At 38.4% G+C, this 18,039-nt stretch overlaps 1 protein-coding gene across 4 annotated transcripts in view; it reads right to left on the reverse strand.

Annotated features, from left to right (window-relative positions):
• Positions 1–18,039, reverse strand: part of abcc3 (ATP-binding cassette, sub-family C (CFTR/MRP), member 3) — a 107,988-nt gene that overhangs the window by 68,979 nt on the left and 20,970 nt on the right. For all 4 annotated transcript variants that reach the window (XR_009815911.1, XM_061967186.2, XM_061967187.2 and 1 more), the window contains exons 2-4: positions 14,423–14,599; positions 7,911–8,036; positions 7,184–7,321 (exon numbers count right to left, since the gene is read on the reverse strand). Coding sequence is in view for 3 of the 4 variants with exons in the window: in XM_061967186.2 (XP_061823170.1) it covers positions 7,184–7,321; positions 7,911–8,036; positions 14,423–14,599 (441 nt within the window). In the remaining variant the exon portion in view is untranslated. The remainder of the gene's footprint in view (positions 1–7,183; positions 7,322–7,910; positions 8,037–14,422; positions 14,600–18,039) is intronic.

Genomic DNA, 18,039 nt, shown 5'->3' on the forward strand with positions numbered 1-18,039 from the left:
CATGTTCTCCCCGTGACTGCGTGGGTTCCCTCTGGGTAGTCTGACTTCCTCCCACCTCCAAAGACATGCACCTGGGGATAGGTGGTTTGACAACACTAAATGGTCCCTAGTGTGTGAATGTGAGTGGGAATGTTGTCTGTCTATCTGTGTTGGCCCTGTGATGACTTGTCCAGGGTGTACCCCGCCTTCCGCCCGAGTGCAGCTGGGATAGGCTCCAGCACCCCCGCGAGCCCAAGAGGATGGATGGATTGTAATTCATTTTCAAACTTTTAATCCATTAAAACACTGACCATTTGTAATAGTGTTTAGCTCATACCATACCATACCATACAAATTGTATTTATAAATTAAATAATGTGTGTTTAGTTGGGGGCTTCACGGTGGCAGAGGGGTTAGTTCATCTGCCTCACAATACGCAGGTCCTGAGTAGTCTTGGGTTCAATCCCGGGCTCGGGATCTTTCTGTGTGGAGTTTGCATGTCCTCCCCGTGACTGCGTGGGTTCCCTCCGGGTACTCCGGCTTCCTCCCACCTCCAAAGACATGCACCTGGGGATAAGTTGATTGGCAACACTAAATTGGCCCTAGTGTGTGGATGTGAGTGTGAATGTTGTCTGTCTATCTGTGTTGGCCCTGCGATGAGGTGGCGACTTGTCCAGGGTGTACCCCGCCTTCCGCCCGATTGTAGCTGAGATAGGCTCCAGCGCCCCCCGCGACCCCAAAGGGAATAAGCGGTAGAAAATGGATGGATGGATGTTTAGTTGGTTTCTTGCAGACTACTGCAAGTTTATAAACTTTGCAAATTAATAAAATTTTGAGTGCAGCTCAAAGCTGATCAGTTTTTTTTTGTGTGAGCTGATTTAATTCAATGCAATAGACAAGTGCTGATTTGAACAAATAATGCTCCTTAAGGGCTTAGGTGTATCATTCGATTGAAGAATCATGTGGCCAGAAATTTGGTCAAAAAGTTTTTGAAAGCTATGTTTTTAAAAATACCTGCATAGTGTGTGGTTTTAGGGAGTATTTGAGGCAACACTGAAAAGAAAACGCAAACAATGATGCCTTAATAATAAAGTTCAAATTGTGCGAGAAAGATATTAATACAAGAATTAAGTTACAATATTAAGCAAACTTTTAATACATTAGATATTATTTTGAGAATTACTTCACCTGCGGTTGGCTCTTTAAAGCCATCAGTAAAAGTGTTATTTTAACAAATATTAAATATTCTCATACAGTTGTGTTTAAGTCTGTGTGAACTTTAACATCCACTGTTGGTTTTTTTAATTATGACTCAACTGTACTATATAGTATATTTTTTACACATTTTTGTAATAATACAACTTACTTTCTTGACTTTAATCTCATTTTAATAAATGAAACTTTTTTAAAATATTCTCATACAGTTGTGTTTGAGTCTGTGTGTGAACTTTAACATCCACTGTTGTTTTTTTAAATTATGACTCAACTGTACTATTTAGTACATTATTACACTTTTTTTTTTTTAATACTACAACTTACTTTCTTGACTTTCTCATTTTAAAAAATTTAACTTTTTTTATTGTAATAATACAACATTTAGGAGTGAGTATTTGACAAAATCTATTTAATCAACTCATTAACAGTTAATATATTTGTTGACTCTGCCATGATCTCACGTATCAATTTGGACTTGGTTCCTTATTGTCCTGTGTTCAGTTTCACTCCCTGTCCTGGTGCTAATATGTTGTCAGCATTTGTTGTTTGCTCTCTGTTTTGTAGCACCTTTACTTTTTGTTCTTTGTCCTTTCGGCACATCTGTTCTAAATTGTTAATTAGTTATATATAGTGTATATATAGTCAGTATTTATTTCTGAATTGTTTTCATTCGTTTATCCACTGCCTAAGATAAATTACATTGTGGTGAGATTTTCCAAGAGGTGATCTGCAAACACCTTTATAAGAATCGGGGATGTTGCCATAGCAACAATCAAGCGTCCGTTAAGATGTATGGGACAGTCAACCCATTTCTGTAGTAGAGGCAAGTAATGAGACAAATTGCAGGAGTCAAAGTCCAGCAAAACCAAGACCTACTCATCAGCAGAGCAGCGTTATTATAGCTCTCTGCAAGTCTTTCCCCTGCTGCTTTGTCATTTGGATCAGGCACATATATGAGAAAATGGCGGCGTTCTGTTCAATCTCCCGCAGAAGATACAAGGGTCTAAAAGATACTGTCAGCGTCACATAGTCAGTAGTAGTGGGCACACTTGTTCTTGTATGTTACATTGTGTGGACCAGCTGTTATCTACAAACACGGCCCCCGGACATTAGCAGAAAGTGACGACAGGCAGCGGGAATCAGATGTGGTGTCTCCAGAGTCTGTGTCACGCCTCCTCTTTAGCAGCGCCTTTTCCTTTTCCCCAGACGTAAAAGAGGCTGTAAAATTTTCTGACAGTCCGTGGGTAGACTTCACTAAAGATCCTATTCACCTCTGTTTTTTACACGGTTTAAGTTACTTTCCTAATCTCTTCTTATCCGTATTGTGCCATTTTGCCCACCCTGTATGTTAGGCAAAAGTGCTTAGGACATACTAATGAGACAGACTTTGCCGTGACACCTTGTTTTCTTGGTTTCTAGGTAAAACAATTAGGGATGTCCCGATCCAGGTTTTTGCACTTCCGATCCGATACCGATCCAGGTTTTTGCATTTCCGATCCGATACCGATACTGACCGATACCGATACTGACCGATACTGGCCTATCCGAGCATGTATTAAAGTTTAAAGTTATTTAGCCTACTTAGTTGTCAGAATCATGTTGAAAAGGGTTTTAGGACTCTTGATAACAACTAGCCAGCTGAATAAGGGGAGTTTGAATAATACACAATGGTTGGTAACAAGAAACTGACCTGTTTATTCAAGGATAAACACAAAATAGACAAAATTATACATGACAAACAGAAATGGCATCATTGAACTAGGGCTGGGCGATATGGCCTTTTTTTAATATTGCGATATTTTAAGGCCATATTGCGATACACAATATATATCTCGATATTTTGCCTTAGCCTTGAATGAACACTTGATGCATATAATCACAGCAGTATGATGATTCTATGTGTTTTGATTGATTGATTGATTGAGACTTTTATTAGTAGGTTGCACAGTGAAGTACATATTCCGTACAATTGACCACTAAATGGTAACACCCCAATAAGTTTTTCAACTTGTGTAAGTCGGGGTCCACTTAAATTGATTCATGATACAGATATATACTATCAGATATATACTATCATCATAATACAGTCATCACACAAGATAATCACATTGAATTATTTACATTATTTATAATCCAGGGTGTGGAGGGGGGCACTGGATGTAAGTGTCAAAAAGACAGCCAAAAGAGTTTGATATGAGAATAAATCTAAAGTTAAAATATAGGGTAGAAATGCACCCATTTGCAGGAAATGTAGTCTTGATTTTCAAAATTTTCTTTCAAGGCTTGCATGTCTACATTAAAACATTCTTCTTCATACTGCATTAATATATGCTACTTTTAAACTTTCATGCAGAGAAGGAAATCACAACTAAAAATGTTGATGTGGAAATTTTTGCCTCAGCATTTTGATGGTGTGGACGTGTGGCACCGAATGGAGATAAGCGTCTCGACAGACGTCACAATATTTGAACAATGATGACGAAAACTGTTTTCTCTGTCGTGTCCGTGTGTCGAAAATTGTTATGCGCTTATTTTTTTATTTGATTTTGTGCGTGGCATAGATTTGCTATGCGCAGAGGACGCTTAAACAGTGCGCAATTGCACAGGCGAGCACCTTAGAGGGAGCGTTGCTCGCACGGCTGCGCTAGCATCACAGCTAACGTTAGCCATGCTGCTACCTCTCTGCTCGGGGAGGACGTATACGTATGTGACGTATGACGTGACAGTATGTGACGTGTGTAAGAAGGTGCGCTTGCTGTCTGTGAGAGGGAGACACAGGAAAGAGTGAGAAGAGCCTGTCGTGTAATGCCAGCAGCTAAAAGCAACTGCGTGAGAATCCACAGACGTGTGGATGTTTGAAGGTGTGCTGGAAAATGCGGAACAGAAATTACGGAGCAGCAGAAAAGTGGAATGTATTATTTAAATCGGTGCGTTGGAAAACACGGACCGGAGTTTTTTTTAAAACTGGATCTGGATCGGCATTTTCCCATGCCTTGCTGATACGCAATTTTTGGCAAATATCGGCAGCCGATCCGATCCAAATATCGGATCGGGACATCCCTAAAAACAATGGAACATGGAGTTTTACTAACACTTGTGGAGGCCACTGAAATCCATGAAAAAGATAACACTTTAAATTTGAAAAAGCTGTATGCATCCAGGGCTTGTCACGTGAACGTGTGCGTGTCACCATGTTGATGTAGTGTGTACGCCTGCTATGCAGTTTGTTTGCGCTAAAGTCAGAGAATGACAGCTGATCGTTTGATCGTTTTATAATCCGTTGCGCCTAATGTACGGATTAATTCTGGTTGTGCTTACCCACCTCGAAGCAGTATTATTTGGTTCATGGTGTAATGATAAGTGTGACTAGTAGATGGCAGTTACACATATGTGGACTGCAGTTTGACGCTCGTTTAATATAGGACTCTAGCTAGCAAGCAAGCCCAAAACTTGTATACCATTTGGAGCACTGCACCTTTTGCAGCCTCATAGGCATGCAAAAACAAAAATACTTAAGTCAATGGGAGAATAAGCAAAAGGCCAGATTTGACAGAGAACAGGCACATTTAAGGGTTGCTCCATCCAAAGTGCGCATCTTGGATGAAGGCGCGTAGTGACAGACACAAAGCGAGTGGGAGAATGCTGCGCAGTTGCTCACCTTTTTCACATGGGAGAATAGGGCCCAAAGTGAGAAAAGTGACAGCAGGTGTTTACTGGTGTAGGTGAGGAAGCCTTACCAGCTAGTAAGGCAGTTCCAATGCGCAAAAGCTTAATAGGCAAAATAACTATCCACAGTATCCATTGCGAAGATAAAGTTCAAAGTGCAGTGAAGTTTATACAATACATATCCATATGAGACCCACAAACTGTTAAAAAATGCATGATAAAACACATTTAAAAATGCTGAGAAACGGTGAGCAAAGGGTCTGCAACTGTCTGCACCCCGGGAAGTACCGTAAACTCCTGACTAGAAACTGCTACTTTTTTCCTACGCTCTGTACACTGCGGCTTATAAAACGGTGTAGCTAATTTTAGGGTGTTTTGCTTTGCTGATGACCATAATGTTTTGTGTTCAACAAATAGTTTCCATTAAACACAAGCAGAGACACTGAAAAGCTGTGTTATTGTTTGTGCTATGGTGCCATCCTTCGGACAAGTTCGCTCACTGCAGGTGTTGCGGGGTGAAAGTCCACAGTATTTCCTTCCGTTTAGTGCTTCAAACCAAAAGTACAAGTGTTGTTCCGTCTTCTAGTCATCCATAGCGTTTCTACTTGTATGGATTCTTCATTCATCACTCCAAGCAATGTTTGTAAATTTTAAAATATTAACTAAAACTATTCATACATAATAAAGCATCCCATGTACGATGTCTGGGATGTTTTCATGCATATTTGTACATGCTATCGTAATGTAATGAAGCTAGCATCGTTAGCATTAGCTAATATGCTAACACATTTACTAGTGTCTGTGTTAGTATTACCAACTTACACTGGCATTCTATTTGTATTGTTTCAGTTTCACATATTCCTCAGTATATTTTCCAAAATGTCATTGGGAGTTATTGAGTCTGTTTAGCTGATTGGAGAGCTGACCATGACTTCTGTCTTGTTTGATCAGTCATTTTACTGCCGTGTTACAGACACCGTTTGGAAAAAAATGAAGGTACCGTATTTTTCGGAGTATAAGTCGCACCTGCCAAAAATGCATAATAAAGAAGGAAAAAAAACATATATAAGTCGCATTTTTTGGGGAAATGTATTTGATAAAACCCAACACCAAGAATAGACATTTGAAAGGCAATTTAAAATAAATAAAGAATAGTGAACAACAGGCTGAATAAGTGTACGTTATATGAGGCATAAATAACCAACTGAGAACGTGCCTGGTATGTTAAGGTAACATATTATGGTAAGAGTAATTCAAATAACTATAACATATAGAACATGCTATACGATTACCAAACAATCTGTCACTCCTAATCGCTAAATCCAATGAAATCTTATACGTCTAGTCTCTTACGTGAATGAGCTAAATAATATTATTTGATATTTTACGGTAATGTGTTAATAATTTCACACATAAGTCGCTCCTGAGTAAAAGTCGCACCCCCGGCCGGCCAAACTATGAAAAAAACTGCGACTTATAGTCCGAAAAATACGGTACGTAAATAAACATTTACAAAATCTTTCTGTGTAAATAACTCATTTCACAACATACTGTATATATATGTGGCTTATAGTCCAGTGAAGCTATCCATCATTCATCCATTTCCTACCGCTTGTCCCTCTCGGAGTATGGAAAATATATTTTTTTCCAAAATTTAGTTGGTGCGGCTTATATGCGCTGTATAGTCCGTAAAATTTGGTAACCTCTTTTTTTTATGGGCTATTGGCACATAGTAGAAATAAAAACATACAAAAAAAAAGCAAAACTGGAAAAGATTGATTAAAAAGGCTTCTCGAAATTAGAAAAGGCTGAAATGTTGATGATAATTATGAATAAAAACACAATATTTTGTTTTTAAATATGTTTTAGCTATTTTATTACAAATGACATGATGGCACGCTACCATTATATTGAAAGAATATTAAAAACAAATATTGTTTGTTTTGCATAAGGCTCTGCGCCACCCCTGTTCTTTTTAGAATGAAAAAAGTTATCAGTTATTTATGAGAATATTTATAAGCACAATGTTTCTTGTTTTAATATAGTGAGTTTCTATAGGCAAAAGCTGTTCGTTTTTGAGTGTATAGATACATCTTGGCAGCTGTTACTGCAATTTGAAATATGTAGTTTTCAGTAGTGAAATTAAAAGTACATAGGGTAATTTGTTTATATTTTTTTATCGCGGTATCGTGAAACGTGTAAATTCCTAGGCATTGGCATTGATGGCTGAAATTCTGGTATTGTGACAACCCTACTTGGAAGTTGAGGATAAGAAAGGCGAGGTTGTTGACAAACAGCTAAGTCATTTCAGGACTATTCTCACCTCACTGTATGCTTGCAGGATCTTGGAGCGGAAAGGCACAATGGCACACAGCACAGACAGGAACCAGAAGATGAAGAGGACCCCAGAGGACTGAACCCCACGTAACCTCTCAAACTGGATCAAAAATGTGGCCAGCAGCTGAGGAAGAAGGCAGGGAGATAGGGAATGGGGCGGGGCAGAGGAGAGAGAACTGAGGGCATGTGAGGTAAACCAGAATCTGCTCCCTACACACTGACTGGGTTACACGTGCTGCTGCAAACGGGGTCTCTTAGGGTAAACTGCTTGATATGAGTTGTTGTTTTATTCCAAATCTCAGATTAACAGCTTGTGTGGTAGCTGAAAACACTGACACACTTGTGACCGATTAAACGAGAATAAAAAGGAGAGGCAAGGTGTTAAACTGACATTCAGCAACCACTACTAACACGTTGCAGCTTATCAAGAATGTGGTGTCATTTAAAAGATGCACAATCATGTCAGGAGAATTGTTGTGTATAAGAAAACATTGCACTGCTTTACTGGGACCAAATACAGGGTCGGACAAATTTAGACATTTGTAAATGTTGCTAAATAAGTAAGTGTTATAGATTAAATGAAATTATATGATTTAATTACAGAAATCAAAAGTTCAAAATTATGACATTGAATTGTCATTAATGTCACTTGTCACTGCTGTTAATGTGTAAATAAGAGTGTCTGTGTTTCAATGACAGTGGGGTTTTCTTACCATGGTCATCCCCAGCACCAAGGGGGTGACAAAGAAAATTGGCGGCTGGCTGGTTTCCTGCTGCATTTCGTGGAATGTGTAGAAGAGATCTGTCCAGCATACAATCCATAACAACAAGCCAAACACCTAAGAGAGGCAGTTGAAGTATGAGGAAAAAAGATTGGAATAACAAGTTGGCACATACTGTAGATGCACAAGTGATGGGCTGTGACAAAAAAGTCAGTCAGATAGTCTGTCAAAAGTACATTCAAATTGTTTAATGTACCTCCAATGTTAAACTATTTGTATTGTATTTTATGTTTTTCAAAGGCAAGTACCAGAAATGTGCAGGAGTATAGTCCATTTGCTATATATATTTGTGCTGCTGGGAGGGGTTGTTAATGTTGTATTATTTTTCATACACTTTTACACATGTAGTGTCATGGGCCTCCTCAGTTTGTACTCCATGCATGTACTGGTATGCTAATTCTGTCCCTGCATTGTTTTGTGCAATGATAATCAATTTTCCTTTTCACTCAGTTCCTTCTATGTTATTTTAATGAGACAAGACTCAATTGTAAAAATATATATTAACTTAGAAAAACCTGTCAAAATGTTTCTACCAGGCTATTACATACACAAACAAGGTGTGTGCCTTTCTAAATTAAATACTATCAAAGGATTATACAAAGCCACATTTTGAGCTGACAATATTAAGAAGGTTCTAACTCATGAATAAAGATAGATATATTCAAGCATTTAAATTACTTTTTGTAAATTCAAGCACGTTCAGTGTGTTGAAAACATTATTGCATAAGTCGGTTAATTTGTCGTTGGCTTACTTATCCTGGCTACAAAAGTCGCCATCAGGTCAGGTTTGGGCTGACCACATGGTGCTTGTTGTCCTCACATCGACACATTTTCCATTAAAGGGGCCATATTATGATTTTTTTCTTCATTTAAAACCGTGTGGTCGACATGTGGTTCTTTGTTCAAAACGTTGTTTAGATAATTATGTTTTAACAAACATTTTCAAGCTGTTTTCTGACCATATCTTTCTTCCGTTTTGTGGGCGGCCTTATCTACGTGATTTCACTTCAACGGCGTCTTTTCCCCGTCATCCATGTTGTAGTTTTTAGCGCTTCCATATGGAGTCTATTGACAGATTAAAGTTGGAACTGTCTGCTATTTTGTATTAGATATGGCAACAGCGGAGGATGTATGTGCATGTACGAGCCAGTCTGCCCAGACAATAGAACAAAAGAAGGCGCTTATTGACTACAGCGCAGATTACAATAGCACACTCACGCAAAGCACTTTGGGTAAATGTATACTATATGGATAATCTGGGGGCGTCACTAGTGTGAAAAACGTCACAGAACAGAGCAAATCCCAACTGGCTCGTTTAGAGGAAGCATAAAGGAAGGCAAGATTGTTCTATAAATATCTCCACAATGCCTCCACAGTTTGATATCAAATTTTCGGGACTTATGCTGATCCCAAACACAACCGCAGGTACAAATAGATAAGTTTAGTTGGTTTTGCATAATAGGGCCCTTTACAATTGGCATCGTTAGGCCAACTTTAAGGGGGCTAAAGCCCCCTTAAAATATGCCTAAGCCCCCTAAATAAATTGGTGTGATTGTTTTTTTTTTAACAAAAAATTTGCAGAAAACTTATAGATAAATATGCAGGAATATAATAATTTGGATAAGCTGCCGTTATTCATCATGTATATAAATCATTTCAAGACCCTTTGTCAGCGCTTATTATCCAATCCAATCCGTTCCATCAGTAACGCCCGCATTACTATACTGAAATTCCAGTCCACATTTTCAGTTACCTTAGCACGATCGAGCCAGACCGCAACATGTCCTGCGGTGTTTACGGAAGTAAACCCAGACGTAAACATGTTTCAATTCTAGTCGTCTCAGAACTGGCGCATGTGTTGCAATTTCAATGATTCTGTGGATTTTGGACATTTCAAGGCTTCAAATTCAAATTGTTGGATTTAAGACTTTTTAAGACCTCGCGGATGTCCTGTACAAAAGCACAATTAAATGTGTAGATTTTTCTAATTAAAGGTCCCATCGTATACAAATTTCAACAATTTTAATAGTAAGACGCAAGATGCTATACATTAAATCACATACAACAACATAAGAGGTCAGTGGCTCACAAAGGTTAGAAACACTTGCATAGCTTTGCAAGCTACAGTACTGTACTAACATTAGTGAAGTGAAGTGAATTATATTTGTATAGCGCTTTTCTCTAGTGTCTTAAAGTACTTTACATAGTGAAACCCATTATTTAAGTTACATTTAAACCAGTGTGGGTGGCACTCGGAGCAGGTGGGTAAAGTATCTTGCCCAAGGACACAACGGCAGTAACTTGAATGGCGGAAGCGGGGATGGAAACTGGAACCCTCATGTTGCTGGCACGGCCACTCTACAACCGAGCCACGCCGCCCCGTCATGTTTTAACAGGATATAATGCTTAGTTAGCCTAATGCTGACCAAAATGGTACGGAAGTGGTGGAAGTATATACGGTGTAGGAGACAGAATTAGAGGTTTTAGGAGCAGTGTGTGTGGGCGTGTTTTTAGACTTAGGAGTTGTAGGTCACATGGGTATGGGTAGGTGTGTGCACTAGCGGGTGTGTAATAAGGTATTTAAAGGGGAACATTATCACCAGTCCTATGTAAGCGTCAATATATACCTTGATGTTGCAGAAAAAAGACCATATATTTTTTTAACCGATTTCCGAACTCTAAATGGGTGAATTTTGGCGAATTAAACGCCTTTCTATTATTCGCTCTCGGAGCGATGACGTCACAACGTGACGTCACATCGGGAAACAAGCCGCCATTTTCTCAAACACATTACAAACACCGAGTCAAATCAGCTCTGTTATTTTCCGTTTTTTCGACTGTTTTCCGTACCTTGGAGACATCATGCCTCGTCGGTGTGTTGTCGGAGGGTGTAACAACACGAACAGGGACGAATTCAAGTTGCACCAGTGGCCCAAAGATGCAAAAGTGGCAAGGAATTGGACATTTGTTCCGCACACTTTACCGACGAAAGCTATGCTACGACAGAGATGGCAAGAATGTGTGGATATCCTGCGACACTCAAAGCAGATGCATTTCCAACCATAAAGTCAAAGAAATCTGCCGCCAGACCCCCAGGAAAAGAGAGCGGATGAGGGTATGTCTACAGAATATATTAATTGATGAAAACTGGGCTGTCTGCACTCTCAAAGTGCACGTTGTTGCCAAATGTATTTCATATGCTGTAAACCTAGTTCATAGTTGTTAGTTTCCATTAATGCCAAACAAACACATACCAATCGTTGGTTAGAAGGCGATCGCCGAATTCGTCCTCGCTTTCTCCCGTGTCGCTGGCTGTCGTGTCGTTTTCGTCGGTTTCGCTTGCATACTGTTCAAACCGATGTGGCTCAATAGCTTCAGTTTCTTCTTCAATTTCGTTTTCGCTACCTGCCTCCACACTACAACCATCCGTTTCAATACATGCGTAATCTGTTGAATCGCTTAAGCCGCTGAAATCCGAGTCTGAATCCGAGCTAATGTCGCTATATCTTGCTGTTCTATCCGCCATGTTTGTTTGTATTGGCATCACTGTGTGACGTCACAGGAAAATGGACGGGTGTATATAACGATGGTTAAAATCAGGCACTTTGAAGCTTTTTTTAGGGATATAATAGCGTGATGGGTAAAATTTTGAAAAAAACTTCGAAAAATAAAATAAGCCACTGGGAACTGATTTTTAATGGTTTTAACCCTTCTGAAATTGTGATAATGTTCCCCTTTAAGGAGAGCACATACACCTGTGAGGAAGGAGGAAATAGGAAATAGAACAGAGTAAGGAGGACAGGAGGAGAGGATATGTTTGGGTGCCACACTATTTAATTACTGATTGATTTAACTATTATATTTCATTTTGTTTATCACTTCCGTTTGTCATCCTTTTTTGTAAAACAATAATAAACCCACGTCAAATTTACTCAGTAAGTCAAAAGCGTGTCGTTCAAGAAACAAAGACCCATTCTTATCCCTCCAGCGACCACCAGGACATGTGGCCGCAACACAAGGGATGGGTTCATCTAATAATGGGTGAGTCAAAGAAGTTATGGTCGTTTTTTATTAAGGTTATTTTTTAAATTCAAGTCCCAGCATTTATATTTATATTTCAACCGTAGTAAATTGTTACTCCCAGTGTTACAATGTACTGGTTTTAGAAACATGCTTATGAATGTTCTGATTGGAATAAGTGCGTGTAGAAAGTCCAGTATGAGATTTTGGCATGTCAGGCAATACATTTAGGGTTGTGATTCTGGACTGTGTGTTCATTAAGTGTCATAATAATGTGCACATCTATTGTTTGTAAGTAAACACTAAAATGGCTCTTTAAAGTGTCACTAGTCAATGACATGAATAGTAACATTATTAATAAGGTACACCAATACCATGACTAGGGATAGGTAGATTACTTTTTGTTTTTACAATACAGTTCATAGGCATGATTTAAAAAAAAAAAATATATATATATATATATATATATATATATATATATATATATATATATATATATATATATATATTTATTTTTATTTATTTTATTTTTTTTTTATTTTTATTTTTTTAAGATTTCCATTGTAGTAGCATAAGTAAATGTATATATGTTTATATTTATAGTTCTAAACAACTGTGAGGATCAGTACAATTGTAAAACAAGCAAATGACAGCCTTTATCTTATAACTAAAGGCCAAATCTGCAGTGAAGCACTAGAGCTCTGTAGAAATGATGGGTGCCCACCCACCATTTGATGACAGCTAATGGCTGCACATGCAGCATGAAGCCAGATCATGTTTCCACAGGCCACAGATGGGTTGATCTGTTTTTTTAGAAATAGAAAATAGTATACAACAGGACTGGACAATTATGGTAAACGTAATAATCACGATTATTTTTGAGTGATATTGAAATCTCGATTAATAACACAATTATTTAATCATTTCAAAACTCAACTTTAAATATGATTTAAAAGAATAACCAAATACAAAGTAGTAACAAATAAATAACAAGTAAAATAATACTAGTACCAACAATAAATTAAAATAACAATAGCAATGTGGAAAAAAAAAGATTACATTTAGTTTTTCCTTTTAAATGTTTTATAATTCCCTTTTGATACTTTTTACACTTATTTTACCACCATAGAGTGTGTGCTTTTTGTGTCATGAAAAATGTAATCGGTACTTAAATGCAAAAATCCTTATAATCATTGATGCAATACATTTTTTGACAATTTTGACCAGTATTTTAAGTCAAAGCTAGGGTTGTCTCAATACCAATATTTGGGTACCGGTACTTTATTGTTAGTTTTAATGCCAAAGTGCGTCCATTCTCCCTCTTCTATCTCCACCCTGTGTATGCTTGTAAGTGATTTGTGCGTTGACTGACATGCGCCTCTGCACGTATTACCAGTAATATCACGACGTGACAATGGCACACTGTCATGTCCGTTTAAAAAAAAAAGTGGTAATGTTTTTCAGAGACAGTATAGTACCTATTTTAATTCATTAGTACTGCAGTACTTTATTAGTACCGATATACAACCCGAGTCAGAGCATTATAATTTTGTAAATGTATCAAAAAGTGCTTTATGTATGCTATGCTTGTGTAGGGTACTTCTTTGAAATCCTTATTTTGTTAGCACAGTGAGACCGGATGTTGCACACAGCGCTTTTATTGTGAAGGAGGGAAGTGTGCTGTTGTTTTTGAGGTTGTTTAAAAAAAGAGACAGACTCAAGTTGAGACTGCTGTCTTGTTTGTACATTAATGTTACATTAATGATGTCGTTCACAACAATACAAGCAGATGAGATGTGTTGTGGGTGTATGGATTGTTCTTGCAAGCTTTAGCTTTGTAGTTTAGTTGGTGTTTCAAGTGGCCGTCTCAAAATTGTTTAGTTCAGGATGAAAAGGTTAAATGTTTCAGATGTAAATGAGCGGTACCAGGCACATTATTTCCCAAAACAAATGTACCTTCTTCTCACAATGACAACATTTTACTCACATGTATGTCAATGTCCCTGATATTCTGCATTTGACAGTGGATTCCATTTTATTAGCCAATTGTGCGATTCCATCCGCAGTTACGTTAACGCGGAAATGCCTTACTTTTTGTCGGCATACTAGCATTGTGTCAAATAAAAAGTATAGCAACCATGTGGTGAGTTTAAAAACTTCTATAAGACATGGGTTTTTTTCACTAATACACTCACTCATCTGTTCCACTGGTCAGGAATTTGCATGCATGTTGCATGGCCCATTAATCTTTGTTTCCAATGCTATATTTCTAGAATCATGAGAAGCCAAAATGGAAATCGAGATTAAAATGTTATTACCGGTACGTGTCCAGCCTTAGTATGCTAGTATCACCCTACACAAATGCCTGTTCGTATAGTTAGTAAGAGATAATGGTAACTAGTCTCTAGTCATTTGTCTCTCACCGTTTTAAATCGGTTCATGATGGACATCATGATGTAGCCTTTGTTGTTCTTTTTAAGGTAGAAGAGGTAGATAGGGGAGACAGCCCATAAGTAGCTGCACGGCAGCCATGCCAGGAGGGTGAGCTGGAAACAAATGGGGAGGTCAGGCTGATCTGTGTGGAGCGTCTGATTGGCCACCTGCAGAAACAAACCAAGAAAGGAACACATGAGCTTATGGAACGGTATATGTTAGGATCGTTTTTGTTGGTTTTTATCATCATTTGTGCCATGAAAAACTAGAAAAGCACTTAAAGAGCCCAGCTCTAGCTCCCAATAGTAAAAATCTGAATCAGCCCCAAAAGTAACTAACCATATGTTCGGGCATTTACTGAAAGGTAGATCCGAAAATTTGATCATAACTTTTTAGTTTAACTCAGTGACAACCTCTGAGGAGGGCCACAGTTGTAGCCAAAACCATCAGGTATAAATACACACAGGTCTAGCTATAAGAATATAAATTACATAACTTTTTAGTTATTTTGCTAAGTAACTAAATAAGTGACAGACAAACAAATGGTGCTGATTACATAACCTCCTGGGGTAGGTAATTATTTGATGCCCTGATGATTTTGAGTTTAGCCCTTACAAAAGACATGAAAACAGTCCATACATTTTGCTGGTTTTATTCTAACAAAGAGAGTTGGCAGGTCAACATAAAAAGCAATGGTATGTCAAAAAGTCCAGAAAAAATCTTGCATAATGGTAATAAATTAATTTGTATTTTGATGGATTAAACAAGTATTTGATCCCATACCAACAAGCAAAAATTCTGATCCCTGTTGCAGACCAATTAACTGATGAAACACACAATTTAGTCCTGCATGACTCTCTTTTTTTTCAGCAGGATTCTTGGTGAGAAAGTGACCACTGTTGACGCAGTAATTAAAAAATGAAAGAAATACAAACAAAAGTCAATCATCCTTGCTGTTGAGGGCCGCGCAAGTGCTCACCTCATTGGGTGATTCTGTGACCAAACCGGAGGAGTTTGTTTACAATATTGGTGGGAGCTGACCAAGAGAACAATTTGTAACACTGTAAAGGCGATCGCCTTTATCAGGAGGGCACATGTACAAGCCCTGTTTTAATTTTTCCAATGAACACCTGAATGATTCAGAGAAGAGATGTGCGCAACCTTGGTGACCAGCAACAAGAAACATCTGACTGCTGTGCTTGCTGATAAGGTTTTCTCCATCGGAGTTCAACATCCACTATTGTGTTTATGTCCAAGCAGAGACAGCTACAACGGCCATCGCACAAGTTAATGATGGTATTTAGACACGATGGAACAACTCTTTGGATATGCAGGCTCATTACCTTGGGCAGCAAGTTGTCATAGCAACAGCTCTCACCAGCTCAGAGGTAAGACAAAACACCTGAAAAATGGTTACAATTGACATTAACACATTCACTGTAAGTAATGTATAACTTGTCAGCTCCTAATTCTATAGTTTGGCCACCAGTGTTGAAAAAAATAGTGACGCATAAAGGCTAAACTTTGACTCTGATTCCATCTGTTCTTTTATCAATCAAATTTTATTGTCATTCATTAATAGTAAGTACCTGTACGTTTTACAATTTAAAATGCATTTAATAAGTGTGTGAGTAATATTACATGGCAGGGCTATTAAACTGGCAGCCCAGGGGCCAAATCCTCCCCGGAAATGACAGGCATGTCTTTAATTTTAAAAAAAAACTTAGAAGAGACAAACATTTGTGCAACAGATTTAGAAGCACTAGATTTCTCTCATATAGATAATACTTGACAAGCTTTTTAGCACTCCTGTTGTTATAGACAGCGCTATTTGTTTCCAAATGTTTTAACTCTTGACGACAAAATTAGACAAAAATCAAATGTACACTGCAGAGGACGCTGGTTACAAGGAAAATACAAAATGGGAATATAGTGGCGGTAGAAGTCTGGCCCTTAGCTTTCTGGAAATGTAGTTGAATAGCCCTGTTATAGGATGTCAAAAAAGTTTAGTTTTTTTGAAAAAGGTGTTCTGATGGGGCCGTCCATTATTCATTGTTCTTTGCTCTTTGCACAGGATACGTTCCAATATGGCAGACATCGACTACGGTGGCCGTTGCTGGTATTTCAAGTAGGGTAAGCTAATGTTAGGTATCTAATAACAGACAAAACATACAAAAGATGCTAGATTTTACAAAGAAAATGTCACATGGAGGATTTCAAAAGTCTCCATATCAACTCAGAACAATGGAATGAAACTTGAAAAAGGCTCTGGCAGTGGTTTATATTTAGAGATGTAATGGCTTTAAAATCTTACGGCACGATATTATCAGGGAATTTAGGCCATGGTATGATATTATTGTGGTGTATGTCCAAAAATAAATATATATATTTAAAAATGTTAGTGTGTAAAATTAAGTGGCAGGCTAAAATACTCTAATCATATTTATTATTACAAACATGTATTTTTAAGTGCAAAGAATTGTGCAGGAAAATTCACTGTGTCAAGAAAATATAAATGGTAAATGGGTTATACTTGTATAGCGCTTTTCTACCTTTAAGGTACTCAAAGCACTACCAACAGAGCCACGCCCTCCCCATAAAAACAAACTTACAGTTGAGTGTTGTTAAAGTGACAATGTAAACATTCAGTGTAAAACAATTAAGTACAGTTTAGTGACTTTAGTGTCTTTCAACTTTTACTTTATGAAAAGCAGTATCCTCCACAGTGGACATGTTTTATATCAGTTTAGAAAATGCTGTTTCTCAAAAAAGTTAACAATATAGCTTTTAATTATTTAAATACCTCACAAACGAATGTTTAGCTTTGCTGGCTTCAAATATATTTTATGAGGTGATTACCTCTGTGTGGTGCGGCATGACCGGCTGGATCGGATTGGCTTGGAAACGCTCAAGACAAAAGTGGCGCTTTGCAGAACGCACACTTTCTTACCTCCGCCAAAGAGATTATGCTTTCAGAAGGGTTTGTTTGTTTGTTTGTTTGTTTGTTTGTTAGCAACATACTAAACAGTTATGGATCGATTTTGATGATATTTTAATAAAATGTCCAAAAACAATTCCTCCTATCTTACGAGCACACTTCACTTCCTGCTTATGGTGTTCTACGCCCCCTACCTTGCCGGACCCGCGCTGTACAGAGGATTCTGGAGATGCATAGTATTTTCAGGTCCGGCCAACGATAAAGTGCCAGAAAAAACCTACACACCAAGTTTTTGTTTGATACCTTAAGGCAATGAGAGGCGACGGGCTGGGGTGGCAATTCTTGTTTCCCCTCGGCTCAAAGCCTGCACGTTGGAGTTCAACCCGGTGGACGAGAGGGTAGCCTCCCTCCGCCTTCGGGTGGGGGGACGGGTCCTGACTGTTGTTTGCGCTTACGCGCCCAACGGCAGTTCAGATTACCCACCCTTTTTGGATTCACTCGAGGGAGTACTGGAGAGTGCTCCCCCGGGTGATTCCCTCGTTCTACTGGGGGACTTCAACGCTCATGTTGGCAACGACAGTGAAACCTGGAGAGGCGTGATTGGGAAGAATGGCCGCCCGGATCTGAACCCGAGTGGTGTTTTGTTATTGGACTTTTGTGCTCGTCACG

This window comes from Nerophis lumbriciformis, linkage group LG11, assembly GCF_033978685.3.
Source record: "Nerophis lumbriciformis linkage group LG11, RoL_Nlum_v2.1, whole genome shotgun sequence".
In the NCBI taxonomy this organism is placed as follows: Eukaryota; Metazoa; Chordata; class Actinopteri; order Syngnathiformes; family Syngnathidae; genus Nerophis; species Nerophis lumbriciformis.